Source organism: Canis lupus, chromosome 6 (genome assembly GCF_048164855.1).
Source record: "Canis lupus baileyi chromosome 6, mCanLup2.hap1, whole genome shotgun sequence".
NCBI classification, from domain to species: Eukaryota; Metazoa; Chordata; class Mammalia; order Carnivora; family Canidae; genus Canis; species Canis lupus.
The window spans coordinates 71,411,327-71,431,036 of record NC_132843.1 but is presented as its reverse complement, the minus strand read 5'-3'; the positions used below and the strand labels follow the sequence as shown (position 1 = coordinate 71,431,036).

General features: G+C 43.6%; 1 protein-coding gene across 1 annotated transcript; it reads right to left on the bottom strand.

The window, feature by feature from the left end:
* Positions 1-930: 930 nt before the first annotated feature.
* NEK2 (NIMA related kinase 2) lies at positions 931-14,096 on the bottom strand. The gene is made up of 8 exons (XM_072831157.1): positions 13,915-14,096; positions 12,261-12,478; positions 11,727-11,967; positions 9,244-9,326; positions 8,442-8,568; positions 7,327-7,543; positions 5,193-5,318; positions 931-1,776 (listed from the first exon to the last, which is right to left on the bottom strand). Exons 1-8 carry the CDS (start codon positions 14,008-14,010, stop codon positions 1,550-1,552), a joined length of 1,335 nt encoding a protein of 444 aa, XP_072687258.1. The 5' UTR covers positions 14,011-14,096; the 3' UTR covers positions 931-1,549.
* Between the last annotated feature and the right edge of the window lie 5,614 nt (positions 14,097-19,710).

Sequence of the window (19,710 nt, the reverse complement as noted above, 5' to 3'; positions counted from 1 at the left end):
ATATCAGAAAGGGAGGCAGAACATAAAGACTCCTAACTCTGGGAAACGAACTAGGGGTGGTGGAAGGGGAGGAGGGCGGGGGGGTGGGGGTGAATGGGTGACGGGCACTGAGGGGGGCACTTGATGGGATGAGCACTGGGTGTTATTCTGTATGTTGGTAAATTGAACACCAATAAAAAATAAATTTATTTAAAAACAAAAACAAAAACAAAAAACAAAGTGGTCCTGTTAGGATTAATCTGTTGGGTATACCCTTCAGGGTGTGGAAATCAGTTTGTTTCGATAATATCATTTGTTTTTAATGGAACTACATTATAACTGTGTAATAAACCAGCAATAAAATAGCGAATAAAGGAGGCGTTTCTTCCCATTTGTTATTAACCCTTCACAATTCGGTCTTATTTCATTAAGCCGAAAAGATTAGCATTCCCAGGAAAACATCACACGCAACACGTGACGGACACGGCAACCCCTGCTAATTCATACCAGAAGTCAGACACATTAAAAAAAAAAGAATCCCTCAAAACTACAGTAAGTTTCCTTCAAGGGTGGGGTATGTTCCAACAAGTTTTAGCCTAGATCAGATTTCTCAGGATGGCACTATTAAAAAAACAAGAGTGGCACTGTAAGACATTTCGGGGTGGACACAGTCCTGTGCGTGGTGGGCTATTCAGCAGCGCCCCTGGCCCCTGCCCACTAGATGCAAGTAGCACCCTCCCCGCCGGCATTACAATTGCTGTCTCCAGAGATTCCAAAATGTCCCCTGGGATGCAAAGTGGCCCCTAGTTAAGGACCACTGGCTTAGACAGGTTGATGAGATGGAGAGTGAAATACCATCACAGCTCTCATGAGCACCAGACTGCTATTCTCTATGAACCACAGACACCGACACCCTCACCGAAGTGACCAACAAATGCAGGAGACGATAAACACAGGAAAACTAAAGAATATTTATTTAGTGAGAAACAGGGGGTAAATGACAGCCAGCTCAGACTCTTAAATAGAATAAAAAGGGAAGAATATAGACATCACAGTGATGGATTTCACGCAAGGTGACAGATTTCCACTGCAGACCAGAGGGCTATTTCTAAGCAGGATGTCACAGTATTAGTGGCCAATTTGCATCCCATCAGGTTTTCTAAGCTCAAGAACATTTAAAACCTTAAATCTAGGCACAACAATTATAAGAACACCACTCAGTCGTTTCAACTAAGTGCTACATTTTTTCCCCTAACATTATTTCCGCCGCCCCCCGCCCCCCAACATTTAGAAGGTAATGTTTCATGTTCCAGTAGTAATCACACGCAGGATTCAGAAAGCCCAACCAACCACGAAAATGTCATTCTTTCTATAAAGAAAGAAAAATTAAAGGTGTGGATATTTGGTATAAGTGTTGCAGAAGAACAACCAAAGCAATCCCAAAATATCTCACTTGCTATACAAAAAGGCATGGCTCATGGAACCAAGTATGGTGAAGCTACAGCAGTTGAATATCAATCTTTAAAGGGTAGGTGATATACTGTACACAGCTCTGTGACTCTCTGCTAGGCTAGCGCATGCCCAGAATCTGTCTGCTTTTCAGCTGGTAATTTTTTTCGATATCTGACAAGGCTTGAGCGCGGAGCTGAGCAGCGTGAAGCCTTTTCTTCAGGTCTTTGCACTTGGATTTGGAGGTGAGCAGACTCTCAGAATTCTTACTCCTCATGACGTTCTCTTTGCTTTCCCCACTGAAATGAACTTTCTTCTTAATTATCGAGGATGGAAGGTCAAAAAGTTCTTGAGAAAGAGAAAGAGAAAGAGTTTTAAGTTCAACTCCTCCATACTTACCCGACTCCTCAAAAACACGTAATCTTTCAGTTCACATTAGTAATCTGGGGGTATAGGGGTACCTGTGTTATTTTCTCTGGGACAGGAGGCTAGGAGCATGATGCTGGCCAGGAGCAATCCATCTTTTAACCCACAGCACTGAAAAAAATCAGTCCTGGAATAGGCCAAGGGTCGTATTCTCTTAGCAATCAACTCTTCTTTAAAGGTTAAGTTCATTGGTGATTATGGGCCACAATGTAAAACTTCTGGAAATCTGCGTGACTTATCTGTGTTCTTGAAAACAATTGCTATTCTACCTAGAGCGTGTTACTTCCACAACAGTAAGGAAGCACAAGCTCTTTTTTACAGAGAGCACCTATAGTCTTGGTTAAATATTCAAGAACACTTATTTCACTGCAGCTTAATGGACCAGAAACTTGTTTTAGAAAGAACCTAAGCAAATTCGGCATGGAAAAGGTAATTCAAGTTAATGGTGTAGTGAAAAATGTTTTTTACGTGAAGAAAAATGTCCATGAAGTGGCTACACTATTAGCTACTGACAGAACCATCCGGGAGTTGGGGACGTGCAGTTTTGAATTCCAGAAACTTTTTATTTTTCCTTTGTGTTCATTTAAAGGAAATATGTTCCAATATTTACTGAGCTCATTGTACGTGCCACTGTGGACCAAACAAAGGTCCCATTCTAGTAGGAGGAGCCAGACCAGAAACAAGTAAATGAGTACACATGCGGGAGTATCTGAGGTATATTGGGGGGAAATAACACTGAGAAAGGGAGACTAGGTGGTGTTTGCAGGGCTGAAAGCTGCATAAGGGGACTTTTGAGCAGAGACTTTATGCAAGTGAAGAAGTGAGAAGTCACGTACGTACGTGGCTCTCAGGAGGAGATGCTCTAGGCCAAGAAAATGGAAAGGCCCTGGGGTAGGGGCAGGCTACACAGAGAAACTGCCTTCCAGTTGTCTTGGGACTTCCTATATCATACATTGGTCCTGTTCCTGCTACAAAGCAAACTTGACTACTTTTAGACCTTAACTCTACTCTTTTTGAAGATAACCACCTTTACCATCACAAATACCTCTGTATTTATACACTGACTATGTAAATTGTAAATCTTACAAATGGGGTGGTTTTATAAAAAAGAAGGGTTTAGAAAAAGAATTACTATTTTACTAAGTAGAAAATGAGTTTAACATTTCATTAAATAGATTAGGAGCATTTACAAAGATGCTGCTGCTTCCTGTGATGATTTTGATATATTATACTTTCCTCTGATCTGAATTGTATAGCCCGAGGGCGGGGAGAGGATATTTCCAACTGTCCTAGGTGCACAAGGGCACCCACTCACCCCTGCTTTGTTGCTTATGATTGACATGCTCAGAGCAGGTGCCATAAAATATCTCCTGGCCCTGGGGGATACTGGATTCCTGGTGCTCATTTTAAGTGTTTGTCATGATTCCCATCGACACAGATCCCTATACCTATTTTTTTTTTTTTTAAAGATTTTATTTATTCATGAGAGACACAGAGAGAGAGAGAGGCAGAGACAGAGGCAGAGGGAGAAGCAGGCTCCATGCAGGGAGCCTGACATGGGACTTGATCCTGGGTCTCCAGGATCATGCCCTGGGCTTTAAGGCAGAGCTAAACCGCTGAGCCACCCGGGCTGCCCCCTATACCTATTTATATATCCTATATTGAAACACATCATCCTGCTCCAGCTCTTTTCAGCCTTTGTTCAAAGACTCTCAGGGCAAGATGTAAATAAGCCCATTCCCTGGAGGAGACCTAGCAGGACCTAGCAGGACCTAGCAGGACCTAGCAGGACCTAGCAGGACCTAGCAGGACCTTTGATGATTCTGGACAACGGGTTTGATGAGTGAAACTCACCCAGATCAAAACTTCTCCTTGCTCTACCACAGTGATCATAATTTCAGCCTATTTTGTGTTTATGGGTGGCAGAAGGAGAAGATACTGTCTCAATTTATTCCAGATGGAAATGACAGCAGCCTTCACAAATGCTGCCCTACACAGTAGACCGCCCAAGTTTCACTGGAAAATTCACTCAATTTTTTTTTTAAACTGTCACTATTTGCCAAAGACGTGATACTCTTTTTTTTTTTTTTTTTTTTTTTTTAGATTTTATTTATTTATTAGAGACACAGAGAGAGAGAGAGAGAGGCAGACACAGGCAGAGGGAGAAGCAGGCTCCATGCAGGGAGCCCGATGTGGGACTCAATCCTGGAACTCTGGGATCATGCCCTGGGCAGAAGGCAGTGCTAAACTGCTGAGCCACCCAGGCTGCCCAGACACTCAATTTTTAAAACCCAGAGAAACACTGTAAAAAATAAGTTGTGTCACAAAGAAATTTAGAGAAAAGAGGTTTAACACATCACATTTTCGATAAGCTTAGAGTCGATTAGGTTGGATGTGGGCATTCGGTGAAATGGAGAAGGCCCGTTAGAGCTGGCTCACTGGTTTATGCGCCCACCACGTCTCGGAGAGCAGAGCGAGGGCACAAGGCACACAAAGACAGGGCCCTGGGAAGGCTGACTGTCCACAAATGACACTCCGAGTAACGAGGATACACAGAGTGTTTGTAGATATCAACCAACCGAATTTTGATAAATACATGTTTCAGTTTGAAGGGGTCTTAGCAAAGATCCAAAAGTGATGCCTTATTCTACGGTCAGTTTATCACACCTCTTAAGTCGTACTTTCTATAAAGGAGATGGCACTTACTACTCTTGCTCCTGTGGCAAGAATAAAATGCTGGGATTTCTGCTTGAAAATGGAGAGAAATGTAAAGTTTTGATAATGAAGCCAGAGGAAAATCTGAAATGCACATTTTTAAAAAGGGCCTAGGGCAGCCCGGGTGGCTCAGAGGTTTAGCGATGCCTTCAGTCCAGGGCTTGATCCTGAGGACCCGGGATCAAGTCCCACGTCGGGCTCCCTGCATGGAGCCTGCTTCTCCCTCTGCCAGTGTCTCTGCCTCTCTCTCTCTCTCTCTCTCTCACTCACTCTGTGTCTCTCATGAATAAATAAATTAAATCTTTAAATAAAAAAATAAATAAATAAAAACTTAAAAAGGCCTAACTTTTAAAAACAAGTATCAAAAACTAAATAGGTAGTTCAATGTGGTAAATAAAATTGAAGACGAACCCATTAGGACTCATTGCCTCGGGTCTATGAACCCATTAAGTAAATCACTACTATCAAAGAATCATTATTTCCATTGAAATGCATATATTTCATTAACTCCATCTTAAAACGCTAGACTTGGGAGACTTAGGGCTACCAGGGCCCCATGGCAGCAACAGAGATGCCACTTCATCTATGGCGGCAGCTTCTGTCTACGGAGCTGATTCTCATACCTGGATCACTTGCCAGACACAGGAACTTCTGCTCCTTCAGCAGGCTGTAATTCTTCAACAGATTTTCTGCCCTAGCCAGCTTGTCCTCTGCCAGTCTCTCACGAACACAAAGCTCTCGTTCCTTCTCTTTAAAAAAGGCAGGGAAAAAAAAATAAAAAGGCAAGGGATAAGAAAGATGTCAACAAGGGGCTACAGGTATAAGACCTTTCACATCTGGTAATCTTTCCACCTTTCCTAATCACGAAGACCAGCACGCCTCACTGGTACCGTGAAAGTTTTCTTACCATAAACCCTGGTCAACCTATTGTGTTAGGTTTTAATCCAGCACTTCAGTATGTGGCGTATTGTCTTAGGTTTTCTCATAAGGACTGGTTTAAGCACAAACACAAAGTTAGCGTCAACCTTTGGTCATGCTGTCTGAGTGGAACCCATTTGGGAAAATAAACAACTAAAGCCATCTCTGCTTTCCACTGAAAACAGGCAACAGTCCATTTTCCGGGCATGACCTGACCTCACAGAGCAAACGCTCCTTCTGGGTGAGTGACAGCACCCAAATGGAGGGGAAAAAAAACCACAGCTAGGTTAGGAGGTACTTCTTTAGATAAGTAACAAAGGTCATTTTTAAATTCATGGCTCAGAATTCAGAAAGTTCAGGTTTCAGTTACTATATGAAACTACAGAACACTGGGGTAAGTTTTAATAAAAGGGTTGCTTGTTTTACAAATTATTTTGACAGAAGCATCCAGAAAAGATTTCTGGGTAAGCATAGGTTATCCTTCTGCAGAAAGCCTATCTCACAGCACACTATGCAACCACCATCAGGAAGTAATAAACAGTCATGAATGTATCGGATGCTTTCTAAGTTCATTTAAACAGAAACATGCCTATAGTCCACATTGTGCATGAAGCTACAGAAGCAAAATCAGGTGAGCCACGGGGATGGCAGGAGATGGTTGTAACTCTCTTTCTTTCTCTCTTCCCTTAATGTTTTGTTTTTTTTTTTTTAAAGATTTTATTTATTTATTTGAGAGAGAGAGAGAGAGCAAGCGAGAACATCTGTGGGGAGAGGCAGAGGGAAAAGTAGGCTCCCGGGGGAGCCCAATGCAGGACTTGATCCCAGGACCCTGGGATCATGACCTGAACCGAAGGCAGATGCTCAGCCACTGAGCCACCCAGGTGCCCCTAACGCTATCTTTTTGTAGTGGAGGAAACTGAGGCCCAGAGAGGGTCATCTCTTGACCAAGGTCACATAGCTTATAAGCAGTAAAACTGAGATTTAAAAAAAAATAGTGCTCTGTGCTACATGAAGCTGCCTCTTCTTCACCTACCTGTACACAAGGCTCCCACAGGGACGGCGCAGGCCACTTCCCCAGTGTGATGTCCAAGACCTGGACCACCTAGTATTTCTTCACATCTGCTGAGGGGGCCTCAATCTGTCCTATCATGGCTTCTCTTCCACTGGACCATCACTCTTTACTGTAGTGCTCCTGCTCTTGCTACCCTGCATCATGCAAAAACCTGGGTAGCGGCTCATGCTTTAGTAGGGTAGACAGACTTTCAACATCAAGAACTAATTAGTATCTAATCAGTTAATACTCATCAGAGTGTTGATGGGCCTAAAACACCTGGTGCCCACATACTCTACTGAGTTGCCTGAACATATTGAATTCTGCATGCTACAATATTTTACACCTGCACTGTGCTGGATCAGCCATTTCAGAAAATGAAAGTGATGGTTTTTATTATGGAAGGCAGCCAATGCTAAAACCCTCTTTTACAATGGAAAAAAAAAATTTAGGGTATAAACATATTAAGGAAGGGAAAGAAAAAGAGGCTCCGCAGTAAAGTATAACGGCTACTGCATTAGGGACATCACAGCTAGTAACAACAGTAAGAGCGACCAATCTCAGAAAAAGAGGCTCTATATGAAGGTGGCCAGCATGCTTCATATACTATTTTACAACCCATATTCTGGTTTCTCAAGCATTTATAGTATGTTCCAGCAGAACGAATATCAAATATTCCATTCCAATAGTTTTCATGCACATCAAAAAAAAAAAAAAAAAAAAAAGATTTCATGCACATCAAAAGAACCTCCATAGCTCTCCCGTGTTTTGCCCCCACTTGGACTTACGCTCCAGCCTTTCTTCACGAGCTTTGAGGGCTCGCTCTCTCTCCTGTAGCTGCAGTTCCTTTAGTTTCAGCTCTCCCAAGACAGGGCTGGAATCCTGCAACTTCTCTGGTTCTAATCGCCGCCCTCTCCTCTCGGGATTTCTTCTTTGCTCTTCTGCAACCAAGTTTGCTATCAAGGGATTGTCAAGAATTTCTTCCACAGAAGGTCGGTGGTAATCCTGGGGGAAAGAAATGCTCAGTGTTATAATCAGATTTCATAACACAATGCTCGTCCTAACAGAGCAGGTACACTAAAAAACGGCATACATTTCCAAGACAAAAGAAAGGCCTCCTTTATGGATGGGTCTTAATTCAACACCTGGAAAGGTTAAGTTCACTGGTGGCTTTAACCCATGAGGTTCTGGGACCACAGTAATGTAGATGTTCACTTAACCTCCGTTCCCCCTTAACCTTTCTAAAAAAGTTTAATCCCTGAGCTGGTGGTTGGTAGCACTGCTCAGGTCTGTTTTAGGGAAAGTACTCTAATACTACTTTACTACTACTTTAAGCAAAATCCTCTCTCATTGACCTTCAGTCCTGTCAGGTCACCATTATCCTTCTTTGTAATTCTACAGCATTTCAACCTGACCCTAGGACATCTCTATCCCCATCCCACGGCCAGATTTTTTTTCCACCTCATCTTTATTTATTTCCCCTGGATTTTTTTTTTTTTTTTTTTTTTTTTTAAGCCAGCCCTCCCTTGCCCCATCTCTGATCTCTCAACTGGAGCAAGAGGCAGGGTAATGAAGTCTTATTTGTGACTCCTTCCCTTACCACCTGCCATGCTGAGGTAAGCAAAGGGAACTGCGGATTTGGAGGTTTTCTGCAATCTTGCTTTGCTATCAACCATCTGTTAGTATGGCAGAGAGAGAGAGGAGACCTAAAGAGAGCACAGAACGTAGGCTAGCAAGAACACACAATTTGCCAAATTTACATGTTTTCACTTGCATTAACAGAGTAGATTTACCTAAGGAAATATAGCTAGTGCTTCTTCAGTCTTATTGCTCCAAGAGAGAAAATATACTCCACGATGTAATTGAGAGATAGACACAGACAATATAATCTTACACTCTTTACCTTTAAATTTAACATCCTTGTAATAATATCATTCAATTCATCAGAGTAACGGTATGGAATTCGCCTGAATTTGCCTTCTCTAATCTTCCCTGCTAGTTCTTTCTGGTTGAAAGCTGTAAATGGAGGCCTGAGGGAGAAATGTTTTTAATGTAAAAATGAAAATATAGAATAGGAACCAAATCAAAAGCATAGTTTAAGCTCCAGTTTGTATTTATGCCTCTTCTGGGATTGTCTTCCACAGCTAAGTAGCCCAATCTTGGCATTAGACATTTAGAGTTATGTAATGTTTGTTAGGGGAGGCTAACCTGTGCATTGTAGTACATTTTGCAGCATTGCTGGCCTGTCTAATCATGAGATGCCAGTAGCTATCTCTAGCTGTGACATCCAAAAATGTCTCCAGGCATTGTTAAATGTCCCTTAGAGGGTAAGATTGTTTCCCACTCCAGGGCTGAGAACTGCTGCTCTACAGAAGAGTTTAGAAGGAAAAGAATGGGAACACTTTCTTGTTCTCCAGACCCCCAGACCTCTCCCCTAGATTTTCGTTTCATGTCTTCCATAGGCCTGACCTCTGTGCTCTCCCCCTGAGCTAAGTATCAGTCTAGCAAGGGATGAATCTAACCAGGTTAAAAGTGTGAACCAGCCTCAGGGGTTACATTATTAATTTGCAAATAATTTTTTAATCTGTATGAGTCTTTCAGATTTGAATATGCCTGGATGCTCAAAAAGTTGAACCCAGTGAAAGGTGACAAGCCTCTATGACTGTATAAACTTCAGACCAGAAATCTGTCTTCATCATACTTACATTAATGCACACAATTCATACAGCAAACAACCTAGTGACCAGATATCCGATTTTTCATTGTAGGACATCCGATTCATTTGTTCCTAAAGGGGGTAATCAGGGTAAAAATGTAGGAGGAATCAAAAGTTTATCTTGTTTTAAAACTTACAAAATGACCCGAGACAAAAGTGGAATCTCTTTAAGTTTGGTAATACTGACTCAGAGGAAAAAAAGAAAAAAAGGAAAACATTTTATATTACATTTTATATCTGTAACAAAAATATCAAATACAAAAGGCTCATTCAGCTTATGTCAATCTTGTATCATAATAACAAAAGATGGCACTTTGTATTTTATCTTCAAATTTATAATGGAAAAAAGGTAATCATTCTAATATATTTTGTCCCATATAATTCATGCACCTTTTTTTCTTGCATAAATGTTATTGTGTTACAATAGATCAGGTGCTGATAATTCAAACCTCTACCCACAAGGCATTCATAATCTAAAAATCCCAGTTTAAAAGAGCTTGAGGGAAAAAAGAACCAAAGAAATTTCAGAATAACTAAAACATTTATCTAGCCTACATTTAAGTGGATATAGACATAAATGGCTATCCATTTTAATGAATTATCCATTTATATATTTTTCCCTTAGTCCACAGTATAAGTCACAGTATGAATTATTCTCATTTTCTAGTTTAATCATTTGCGTTTCTCCCACACGTACAGTAATAGTCTACCATAGTTCTTATTCTCAACAAAGGGCACTGAAGCAAGTACCAAAGCCTTCAGAAAGCTTCTTGGTGTTTTAATCTCCCAACAGGTGAGTCTGATACCACTTCCTGACAATCAATGCCTTAGGGAAGACAGAACTGATCTAATTACAAGAGCAGGAGGGAAAAGGAACAAAAGAATTACACAGGTTTCAAATTTTCCAAGAACCACTTCTGGATAATTTTCCTTTATGTTTAAGGCTTTCTATTTGGAATCTGATCCAGTGAGAAAAATGGCTTGGTTCTGACAGTGTCTAAGTTTAGTCAAAAACAAAACTGTTAATTTACAAAGTTTTATACTATAGTCAGATTGGGGAAAATAACTAAAAAAAGATTTGGAAAATCCTGGAAATGTTTGTGAATTGCTTTAAAAAAATGAATAAATCTCCATCTGTATCTGCTCAGATTTCATATACAACACATTGGTGATAGCATACTGCTTCAAGCTTATCAAGAGCCATTAGGTAGTATCTAGAGAGTCATAAACAGTTCATATTCTTTGACCTAGCAATTTCATTCTGAGAGCTACAGGCCAAGAAATAACCAAAAAGGAAGACAGAACAATTCACACAAAGGTATGCAGAGCCTGGCTCCTTAGAAGGGTAAGAAATTTTGGAAACAAAATATCCAGGAACAGAGGGAAAGGATACATAATGTGAGTGGGCTACAGCTCCCTGCAGGAAAAAGCAACAAAAAAAGAGCAAGTACAAGAAGCTAACACTGTAAAAACATGTTATCTGGAGTGAATCTCCACCAAGAAGAATCATCTAGAGAGTGTGTTAAAAGGCAGAGTCCAAAATGAAAAGTGGAAGGGGGATGGGGGTGAAAGCAGAGTACAAGAACTGGTCCAGAGATCCAGACTCACTGGATTTGGGTTTAGGGTCCAGGACTCTGCATTTTAAACAAACACTCCAAAGAAGTCCAAGCTGAAGTACAGGACCCACGGCACTTTGGGAGATGTTGCTCTTGAGGCCAGAGACAAAACCTATTTCATCTTTGTAATCCTGGCACTTGGTACAGGACAGTCATTCAATAAAAGCTTCTCTTTAGGGATGCCTGGGTAGCTCAGTTGGGTAACTGTCCGACTCTTTTGCTTTTGGCTCAGGTCATGATCTCAGGGTCTGGGGATCCAGCCCCGAGTTGAGATCCACACTCAGCGGGGAGTCTGCTTGAGATTCTCTCCCTCACCCTCTGCTTCTCCCTCCACTCTTGCTCATGCTCTCTCTCAAATATATAAATAAATCTTAAAAAAACAAAAAGCTTCACTTTAATTGCTGATATAGAGGAATTTAATAGTCTGGTGGTTCATTTGAAAAAAATACAAATTTAAAATGAACATTATAGGGATCCCTGGGTGGCGCAGTGGTTTGGCGCCTGCCTTTGGGCCCAGGGCGCGATCCTGGAGACCCGGGATCGAATCCCACATCGGGTTCCCGGTGCATGGAGCCTGCTTCTCCCTCTGCCTGTGTCTCTGCCTCTCTCTCTGTCTCTGTGACTATCATAAATAAATAAAAATTTAAAAATAAATAAATAAATAAATAAATAAATAAATAAATAAATAAAATGAACGTTATAATTCTTGGCTATTGTGTATTACTAAGCAAACAAGTAAACAAAACCTCAATTTCCCTGCATTTGAATGCTTAGCATTAGGATGTTTAAAAAGTATTTAAATTCTGAAGTACTAAAAAAAAAAAAAAAAAAAAAAAAAAAATTCTGAAGTACTTACAGGAGACATGTAATAGGGTGTGCCAACAAATGTTTTTGCAAAACTTGTATCATGGTTTAATATCCTCGCTAGCCCAAAGTCCCCAAGCTTAACGTTTTGCTTGCCATCCAGGAAAACGTTGGCTGGTTTCAGATCACGATGCAGCACAGTATGACCACCATCGCTTCGTCTGTGACATTCCTTTAGGGCCAGAGTCAGCTGAGTCATCACTCGAAGAACAAACTCTTCCTCTAAATATTGTCTGAAACCAAAGCAGTTATACAGCATATAACTTATGAACAAAGCCATTTAAAAAATGGGATAACGTGAAGTCTCTAGTTTTCAGAATGTACAAATAGGGAAATAAACTCTTATTTTCAATATGAGATATGGGTGTTGATTCACCAGAGATTTTCTAAAGTGCTGTCAACCCATCAAACAAATACAAGAAGTCTTTCCCATTACTAAGTACTTCATCCCCAATCCTAAAACAGGATGCTTAACAAAAAAGAAAACTTGGCCCGTTTTTAGCTTAAGTTTAAAAGACGAATTTACCTTTCCTTTGTTCCCTTTGTAATTAGACTAGCCAGGTCCCCTCCTTCACAATATTCCATTACAATGTACAGTGTTGTGTTGGTTCGGTCAATAATTCGATCATAGTAACGGACAATGTTTGGATGCTTCAGTTCACGGAGCAAATTCACTTCAGAAACAAGCATCTGTTTCTCGGCTTCTGTCATGGAGCCATAGTCAAGTTCTTTCCAAACTAATACCTGAAGTAAGAATTTCCAAGGTATGAATGAACTCATTATACTCAAAGAACGAACATTCTAAAATTAAAAAAAAAAATTTTTTAAAGATTTTATTTATTTATTCATGGGAGACAGAGAGAGAGGCAGAGACACAGGCAGAGGGAGAAGCAGGCAGGGAGCCTGATGCGGGGCTGGATCTCAGGACCCTGGGATCACGCTCTGAGCCAAAGGCAGATGCTCAACCACTGAGCCATCCAGGTGCCCCTAAAATTTAAAAATTTTAAAAGTCACTTCTTTATTAAATAGATCACATGGGATCCCTGGGTGGTGCAGTGGTTTAGCGCCTGCCTTTGGCCCAGGGCGCGATCCTGGAGACCTGGGATCGAATCCCACGTCGGGCTCCTGGTGCATGGAGCCTGCTTCTCCCTCTGCCTATGTCTCTGCCTCTCTCTCTCTCTCTGTGACTATCATAAATAAATAAATAAAATTTAAAAAAAAAATAAAATAAATAGATCACATATTTGTTATCATCTAGTTTACTTCAATAAACTTAAGAACCCCTGCATTTATTTCTGTAACTTTGCCCTCAATTTCAAGCAGTAAATGATGCAATGGGAGACAGGGGCATGAGGCACATATTCGGCCTCCTCCCAAACCGCTGCCTTCAGGTGCTTTGTGGTAGAAAAGTTACTTTCGGGAAAGTTACTTTCGTCAAAGCTGGAGCAGAGGTAATAGGGACACCTGGGTGGCTCAGTGGTTGAGCGTCTGCCTTTCACTCAGGGTGTGATCCCGGAGTCCTGGGATCGAGTCCCACATCAGGCAACCCGCAGAGAGCCTGCTTCTCCCTCTGCCTGTGTCTCTGCTTCTGTGTGTGTCTCTCACGAATAAATAAGTAAAATATTAAAAAAAAAGAGGTAATCAAAGCCCCTCATCATTCCAACCGGGCCCACTTTTCCAGGGTGAGAGACCTTGGGAAGAAAGATCCCTCCAGCCCCAGACAGGCAGGCAGTTTCCTCTCCATTGTTTCTTCCCGTATTAAGATCTACCTGCACACCCTGGGAAAGAAGAATCCAATAATCCGAAGAACGGGTATTTTTAAACGAGCTCTGACTGCAAGACAAAAAGCTCCAGGTCCCGGTGGTCCCTGCCTCTTTCCTATGTCCGAGGGGGCCGCTCTATTCTGGAAAGAGCTCAACACTCGAGCTACCTACCTGTCACTAATGGGAGGCCCTTAGCAAGTCAAAGCAGGAAAAAGGAGGGAAGGGGGGGAAAAATACAGATAGGAAGATCTCAAAAGATGCAGGCTGGATCCCCAGCCCCGGAGCAAGCCCGGACAGACGCAGACCTGGAAGGCGGGCCTCTCGCTCCCCCGCCAGCCACCCCAGGGGCCGAGGGCGCTCGCCGCGGGCGGGAGAAAGCGCTGCAGCGGCGGAGACAGGGAGGCGGCCCGCGCTCACCTTGCCGTCGCTCTTCCTCCGGATCTTCTGGCAGCGGCCGTAGGAGCCCGTGCCAATGGTGTGCAGCACCTCGTAGTCCTCCGCCCGCGTCGGCATGGCCCGGCCGCCGCAGGCCTCCCGCAGGTCGCTCCGCCGGCTCCGAGACCGCTCCGGGCCACCGCGCAGCCGCTCGGGTCTCCAGCCCGGTTTAACCGACGCGGGCCCGGGCCTGGCAGCCTATTGGCCCGCGGGGAGGCCGCCTCGCCTCTCTGATTGGCTAAGAGAACACAACACCCTAGGCATCCTGGGAAAGGTGTGTTGCTAGGCAACCGCGTCGGCGTCCGCGTCCGCTTCCCCGCTTCGCGCCCCCGGAGGGAGAAAGGGGCGGGGCTAGGCCGCAGGGAGGCGGGGGGATTGGAAGCGGGTGTAGGCGGGTCTCCGCAACTCGGGAACCTCCCGCCCAGGCCTCCTGGGTGCCCGAAGTCCTGAGACCTCCCCTCGGGCTTCTTTGCACGCTGCCGCGCCCCCCCGCCTCCCCAACCAAAGGGCTGCCTGCTGACCTCGGCACCCTGACCCCTGCATTACCCACTCTCGTCTACACAGCGCGCCCTCCTCTTAGGTTCCTGAACCCCCGAGCCTGGGAGGCGTCGCACTGAAGTCGTGGCGGAAGCGGAGTGCGGAGATGCGGGGCTGCACCGTGCACAACCTCGCCGACCCGTGCCCGAACCGGGGCACGCCCGGCGGGGACTGCGCAGAGCGCTGTACCTGTGCCGTCTTGCTTGCTCCTCGACGACAGCCTGTAATGCAGGAATTAGTATTCTTGCCCAGGACGAAGCCGAAGCACAGAAAAGTTAGATTGCTCGCTTTAGGTCCAACGGCCAGGAAGAGAAGAATCAGTTTGCAAACAGTGGATCCTCCTAGAAAGGATTTAAAGCTTACGCATGACTTTTGGGTGCAATCATCATAGAGTATATATATATGAATATATATAAGAATATATGTAAGAATATATGTAGGAATATATATAAGAATATATATATATAAAGATTTTATTTATTTATTCATGATATTTATTTTTTTTTAATTTTTATTTATTTATGATAGTCACAGAGAGAGAAAGAGAGAGAGGCAGAGACATAGGCAGAGGGAGAAGCAGGCTCCATGCACCGGGAGCCTGATGTGGGATTCGATCCCGGGTCTCCAGGATCGCGCCCTGGGCCAAAGGCAGGCGCCAAACCGCTGCGCCACCCAGGGATCCCTATTTATTCATGATAGATACAGAGAGCGAGGCAGAGACACAGGCAGAGGGAGAAGCAGGCCCCATGCAGGGAGCCCGACGTAGGACTCGATCCCGGGACTCCAGGATCACATCCTGGGCCGAAGGCGGCGCTAAACCACTGAGCCACCCAGAGATCCCGAGAGACTATATTTTTGAACACTAAACGTACAGTCCTGTTTAACATGCACAGGATGTGTGCAAAACCGCAGTGTAGAATATGCAAGTCCTTGATATTTTGGAATACCCAGGAGAATATGGTGGCTCTAAGGCAGAGACAGTCTTTTATCTTTTAGACTCCTACAAAATTTTTTTTATTAGAGAAGACTACCACATAGGTTATCTGGGGTGCCAAACATAATTAATTGGCAGTGCTTCATAAGATATAGCCTCTTCGGGTGCCCAGCTCAGGTAATCGGATGGAGCAGTCCCATTTTTACCTGGGAGAAGGGGCCAGCCCTGGATGGAGGAAAAGTCCATTACCAGGAGACTAATCATTTGGCAGTACATAAATAGGTCAATTTTCTTTAAATATCTGTTCAGCATGGAGTTGAGAAGAACTGGATTTTCTATTAATAAGAATTACAAACCTCTTTACATTAAAAATAAGGAATTTCTTACATGCACTGAATATATAATTGGAATTGCCAGCCGGGAGAATTTTTAAAGTAACATGCAAGGACACGGTCTTACCTCAAGGGAATAGGGCCAATTTAGGTTTCAAAAGTTATGTAAGAAGCCACAAGTGTCTGAGTTAATTAGCATTGTATTTTTTTTTAAATTTTAGACCTGTTAAAGATTGACACATATGGGGCTCTTTGGCTGGCCTGCCCTAAATCCAATCCTGCACCTTCTCTCTGGCCACCCACTGGCTCTCATGCTTTGTCCCAATTCCCCAAACCTGGCACACTTTCTCATCTCTCACCACCACCACCACCACTACCACCATCACCTTTGTACCCCTTATTTCGTTTGCCTGGAATACTATCCACCCTACTCCCCTAACCACTCCCTCACCCCCCATGTCTGTCCAGAGGACACAACTTGTCTTACAATATTCGGTGCCAACTTTCTATCCTGTACCCTAGGAAGCTTCTTCTAGCATGCTAAAACAAGCAGTTTTTCCATCTACACCGGTGTTCACAGACCACCTTGTACATAAACCAACACTTACCTTGTTATTTATCATTATTTGTTGACATGGGTCTGACAGTAGCTCAGCTCCAAGCTCCTGGCAGCCAAGAGAAGTCCTGTGAAAGGAGGCATGCAATACATTTTTGTTAAAGTATGAGAAAGTAGCTTATAATTGTGCAAGGGTCTGGAGTGAGCCCCAAAGTACTCTTGTTTCAAATGCCCCAGCCCTATGGCAGAGAATATTGGGGAAAGGCCATCCTAGGAGTATGGAGAGTGGCTTCTAGATATATATGTTCACTCAACAAATATTTATTGAGCATTTACAGTGTGCCAGGTGTAATGATAGGCATTGGTATGCTAGGTGTTCATTATAGAAGAGACAGCGGAGTCATGTTCACGAGGACAAAGAAAAAAGCGACATAGAAAAAAGCATGAGAAACCCTAACGCCCGGCCAGAGTTAGTCCATACCATTGAGTGGGAGTAAGGGGCAGGACAGCCCAGCAGAGCTCCCTAGACACTAGAGCAGAGACACTGGAGGCCAAGAAGCATGTGGAGGCCAATCAGGAGCACCTTACATGAAACACCTCATCCCCTGTCACTTCCTCTCTCTTTTCTCCATTTTCCACTAATTTTTTAAGATGCGATTGCACTCAGTTTCTTCCCTGAAAATTTCCCTGACTACCTGCAACCCACGGTGGTTGCCTAAACGAGGAATTAACTGTGTTTTTTACTCATTCAGAATATGCCATATACTGGTCTACATCACTAGCTTCTCATGTATATTGTCTTACCTGACCCATTACAACAAAAACTCATCCTTCAACAGATAGAAATCGAGACCCTGCCTGGTGCCAGAGATACCACAGTGAGTAGGACTCACTCGCAGCCCTGGGGGTGGAGGCGGCAGATGTACTCATGGGTCTTGTGTACAGAGAAATTCAGCCATTACACATTGTGGTAGGAATCAAGAAAACAGAACCGAGACAGAAACTGAGATAACATTTAAACAGAGAGCTCAGAGCCGAGCAGTTTCATGAGAGCGTGGCCAAGGCGAGAGCTTCTCTCTCACACCCAGGGCCTAATTCACTGTCTTCACAGTCCTCTTGCTCATGTGATCAGTTTTAACTTAAATGTGGTGAAATCCCAAATAAAGAGATTATCTGCATTATGTGTGTGTGTGTGTGTGTGTGTGTGTGTTCTGTTCACAAGTGCTCTACAGGTGTTCTCAGAGAAACCAACTAAGTTTGAAGGGAAACTAGTTGGAAGACTTAGTGGGTATCTCTAACTTAGCATCTTCAAAACCAAGCTCCTGATTTTTGCCCCAAATGTGTCCTACTCGCTGTCTTCTTTGTCTTAAGTACCTAATACATAAGATTTTGTTGTTGTTTATTTTGTTCACTGCAGTATCTCCAGTACTTAAAACGTGCCTGGAACATATGTAGGTACTCCACTCGCATTTGTACATTGAATGAATGAATGAATTATTTAATTAATGAGTGAAGGAAGGAACAAATGAAGGGACGAACAAAAGAACAAAGCCATAAGTCAATACCCTCAGCGTCCCTTTTAATGTTACTTTGAAGACCCACTAGAGGGCTGTAAATCACTACGTAATAAATGAGGAGTCCCGCCAGCCAGTCCACCTGCAGGGGCCTGTCCTTACAGGAAACTCTGAGATTTGCATATTGAACATTTCAAATCGCAGACAAGAATTGCTTTGTGTGTTTTCTTTCCACAATCCCTGAAGTCAGGGATTATGGAAATTCTTTGAAGTGCTTGATAAAGATGTCTAGAAAGAAAAAAAAAAAAAGAGACTCTTTTTTAATAAAAATCAAAAGCCAAAATACAGAAAAAACATGCATGACACAGTATGTGCTAAGTAAATAACCGAGTTCTAGAAAAGAAGAATGAGGTATGATGGAGGCTGGCCCTAATATCGACACACCATTTGATATGAACAGAAGGGCAAGGATGCGAGCTAAGAACAGCTTTGGATAATGTCAGGCAGCTGCTGGAAGAATACGATGAGAAGCAAGTTATCTTTGAAAATAGTGTTTAATTCTGAGCTCTACCACATGTTAAAGGGGGATAGTGTACCCAAGGCTGATCTGTGCTCAGTATAAGGCTAAGCTCTCGGACAAAGAGAGCCAGGCATACAATTTACATGGTTTTTCATGATACTTGTAAATTAAGGATATTCGTTATCTCTAAGAATATTGAGATTATAAATTGGTAAAGAAGACTGTTAAAACTAATCACAGATGCTGAGGACATAATGGTGTTTGTTTGTTTGTTTTCCCCACAATGGATTTCTAAGGGACTTTAGAGCTTCTAGAGAACACTCCCAATTTTCCCTTCAGGGGGCAGCAGAGTGAAAGTGTAAAAGCAGTGGGTTTGAGGTCTAGGAGTCCATTCTGTTCTGCAAGCTGTGGCGCCCAGGGAGTCCGGTTCACCTTTCTGGGCCCTGTCAAATTGAGTGTTAAATCAGATGGCCTTAAATGGCTCTTCCAGCTTTACATGCTATGATTCTATCTCGATTTCCAGAAAAGTCTCTGGAACGGCTGTCAGAGCCAGAACACTGCTCTGTTTAGCTCTTGGTTTGACCCCAGATGATGGTTTTTATTAAGCAGCTGTGTCTGCATTAGGATTCTCAACATCCCTTCTCTTCATCCTTTACTTTTACCAGCAGCATTTGTTGAACAACAGACACAGTGAGAGGTCCCCCCACCCCCCAGAAAGGTGGAGGTGGGTATAAATCAGCCAGCCCTATGCATTGTGATGATCACTCTCCAAGAGCTGTCCCTAAATGTTCAGGGAACCCAGAAGGGGGAGCCAGGATCTGATAAGGATGGCAGGGAGTGCCAGGCAGGGCAAGTGTTCCTAGAAGGGTGGCACAGAAACTACATGTAAAGGACGAGTGGGAATTAGGAGGAAAGGGACTGTGGGTGAAAGCTCGGAGGCGAGGGAGGGCTTGCAGGTTGAAGCAAAGGGTACATGTGGTTACCTGGTGGAACAGGTGGTCCGACGGGTGAGCGGGATGACCCTAGAGCTGAGGCAATCTTCTGAAGGTGATGGGGTCCCAGTGGGGACTTTAAGCAGACGTTCATTACTGGACAAAGGTCACTCTGGTAACGGTGTAGAGAACGAACATGGGGACGGGCATACCTGTGGGAGGCCACGGTAGTCAAACCCGGGGGATGATGATACAGAAGGAACTGAGGCAGTGGCTGTGGGAACGGAGAAGATGCAGGGAGGGAAACAGAGGCACAGCCATCCACCCTGTATGTATGGAGCGGGGCAGGGAGGACGACTCCCAGCTTGGGTGACAGATAGATGGTGGTGTCCTCACTGCAGGATGGAATGCCAGAGGAGGAGCAGGTTGGGGTGGGGGACACTGAGCTCATGT

What these genes read in the sequence shown, in the direction of transcription:
- NEK2 (XM_072831157.1), bottom strand. Translation starts at nt 14,010, where the DNA reads ATGCCGACGCGGGCGGAGGACTACGAGGTGCTGCACACCATTGGCACG. An exon ending in CACCCTATTACATGTCTCCT is followed by an intron (nt 9,327 to 11,726) that starts GTAAGTACTTCA and finishes TACCCCCTTTAG; the next exon opens with GAACAAATGAATCGGATGTC. An exon ending in TATGAATTGTGTGCATTAAT is followed by an intron (nt 8,569 to 9,243) that starts GTAAGTATGATG and finishes TTTCTCCCTCAG; the next exon opens with GCCTCCATTTACAGCTTTCA.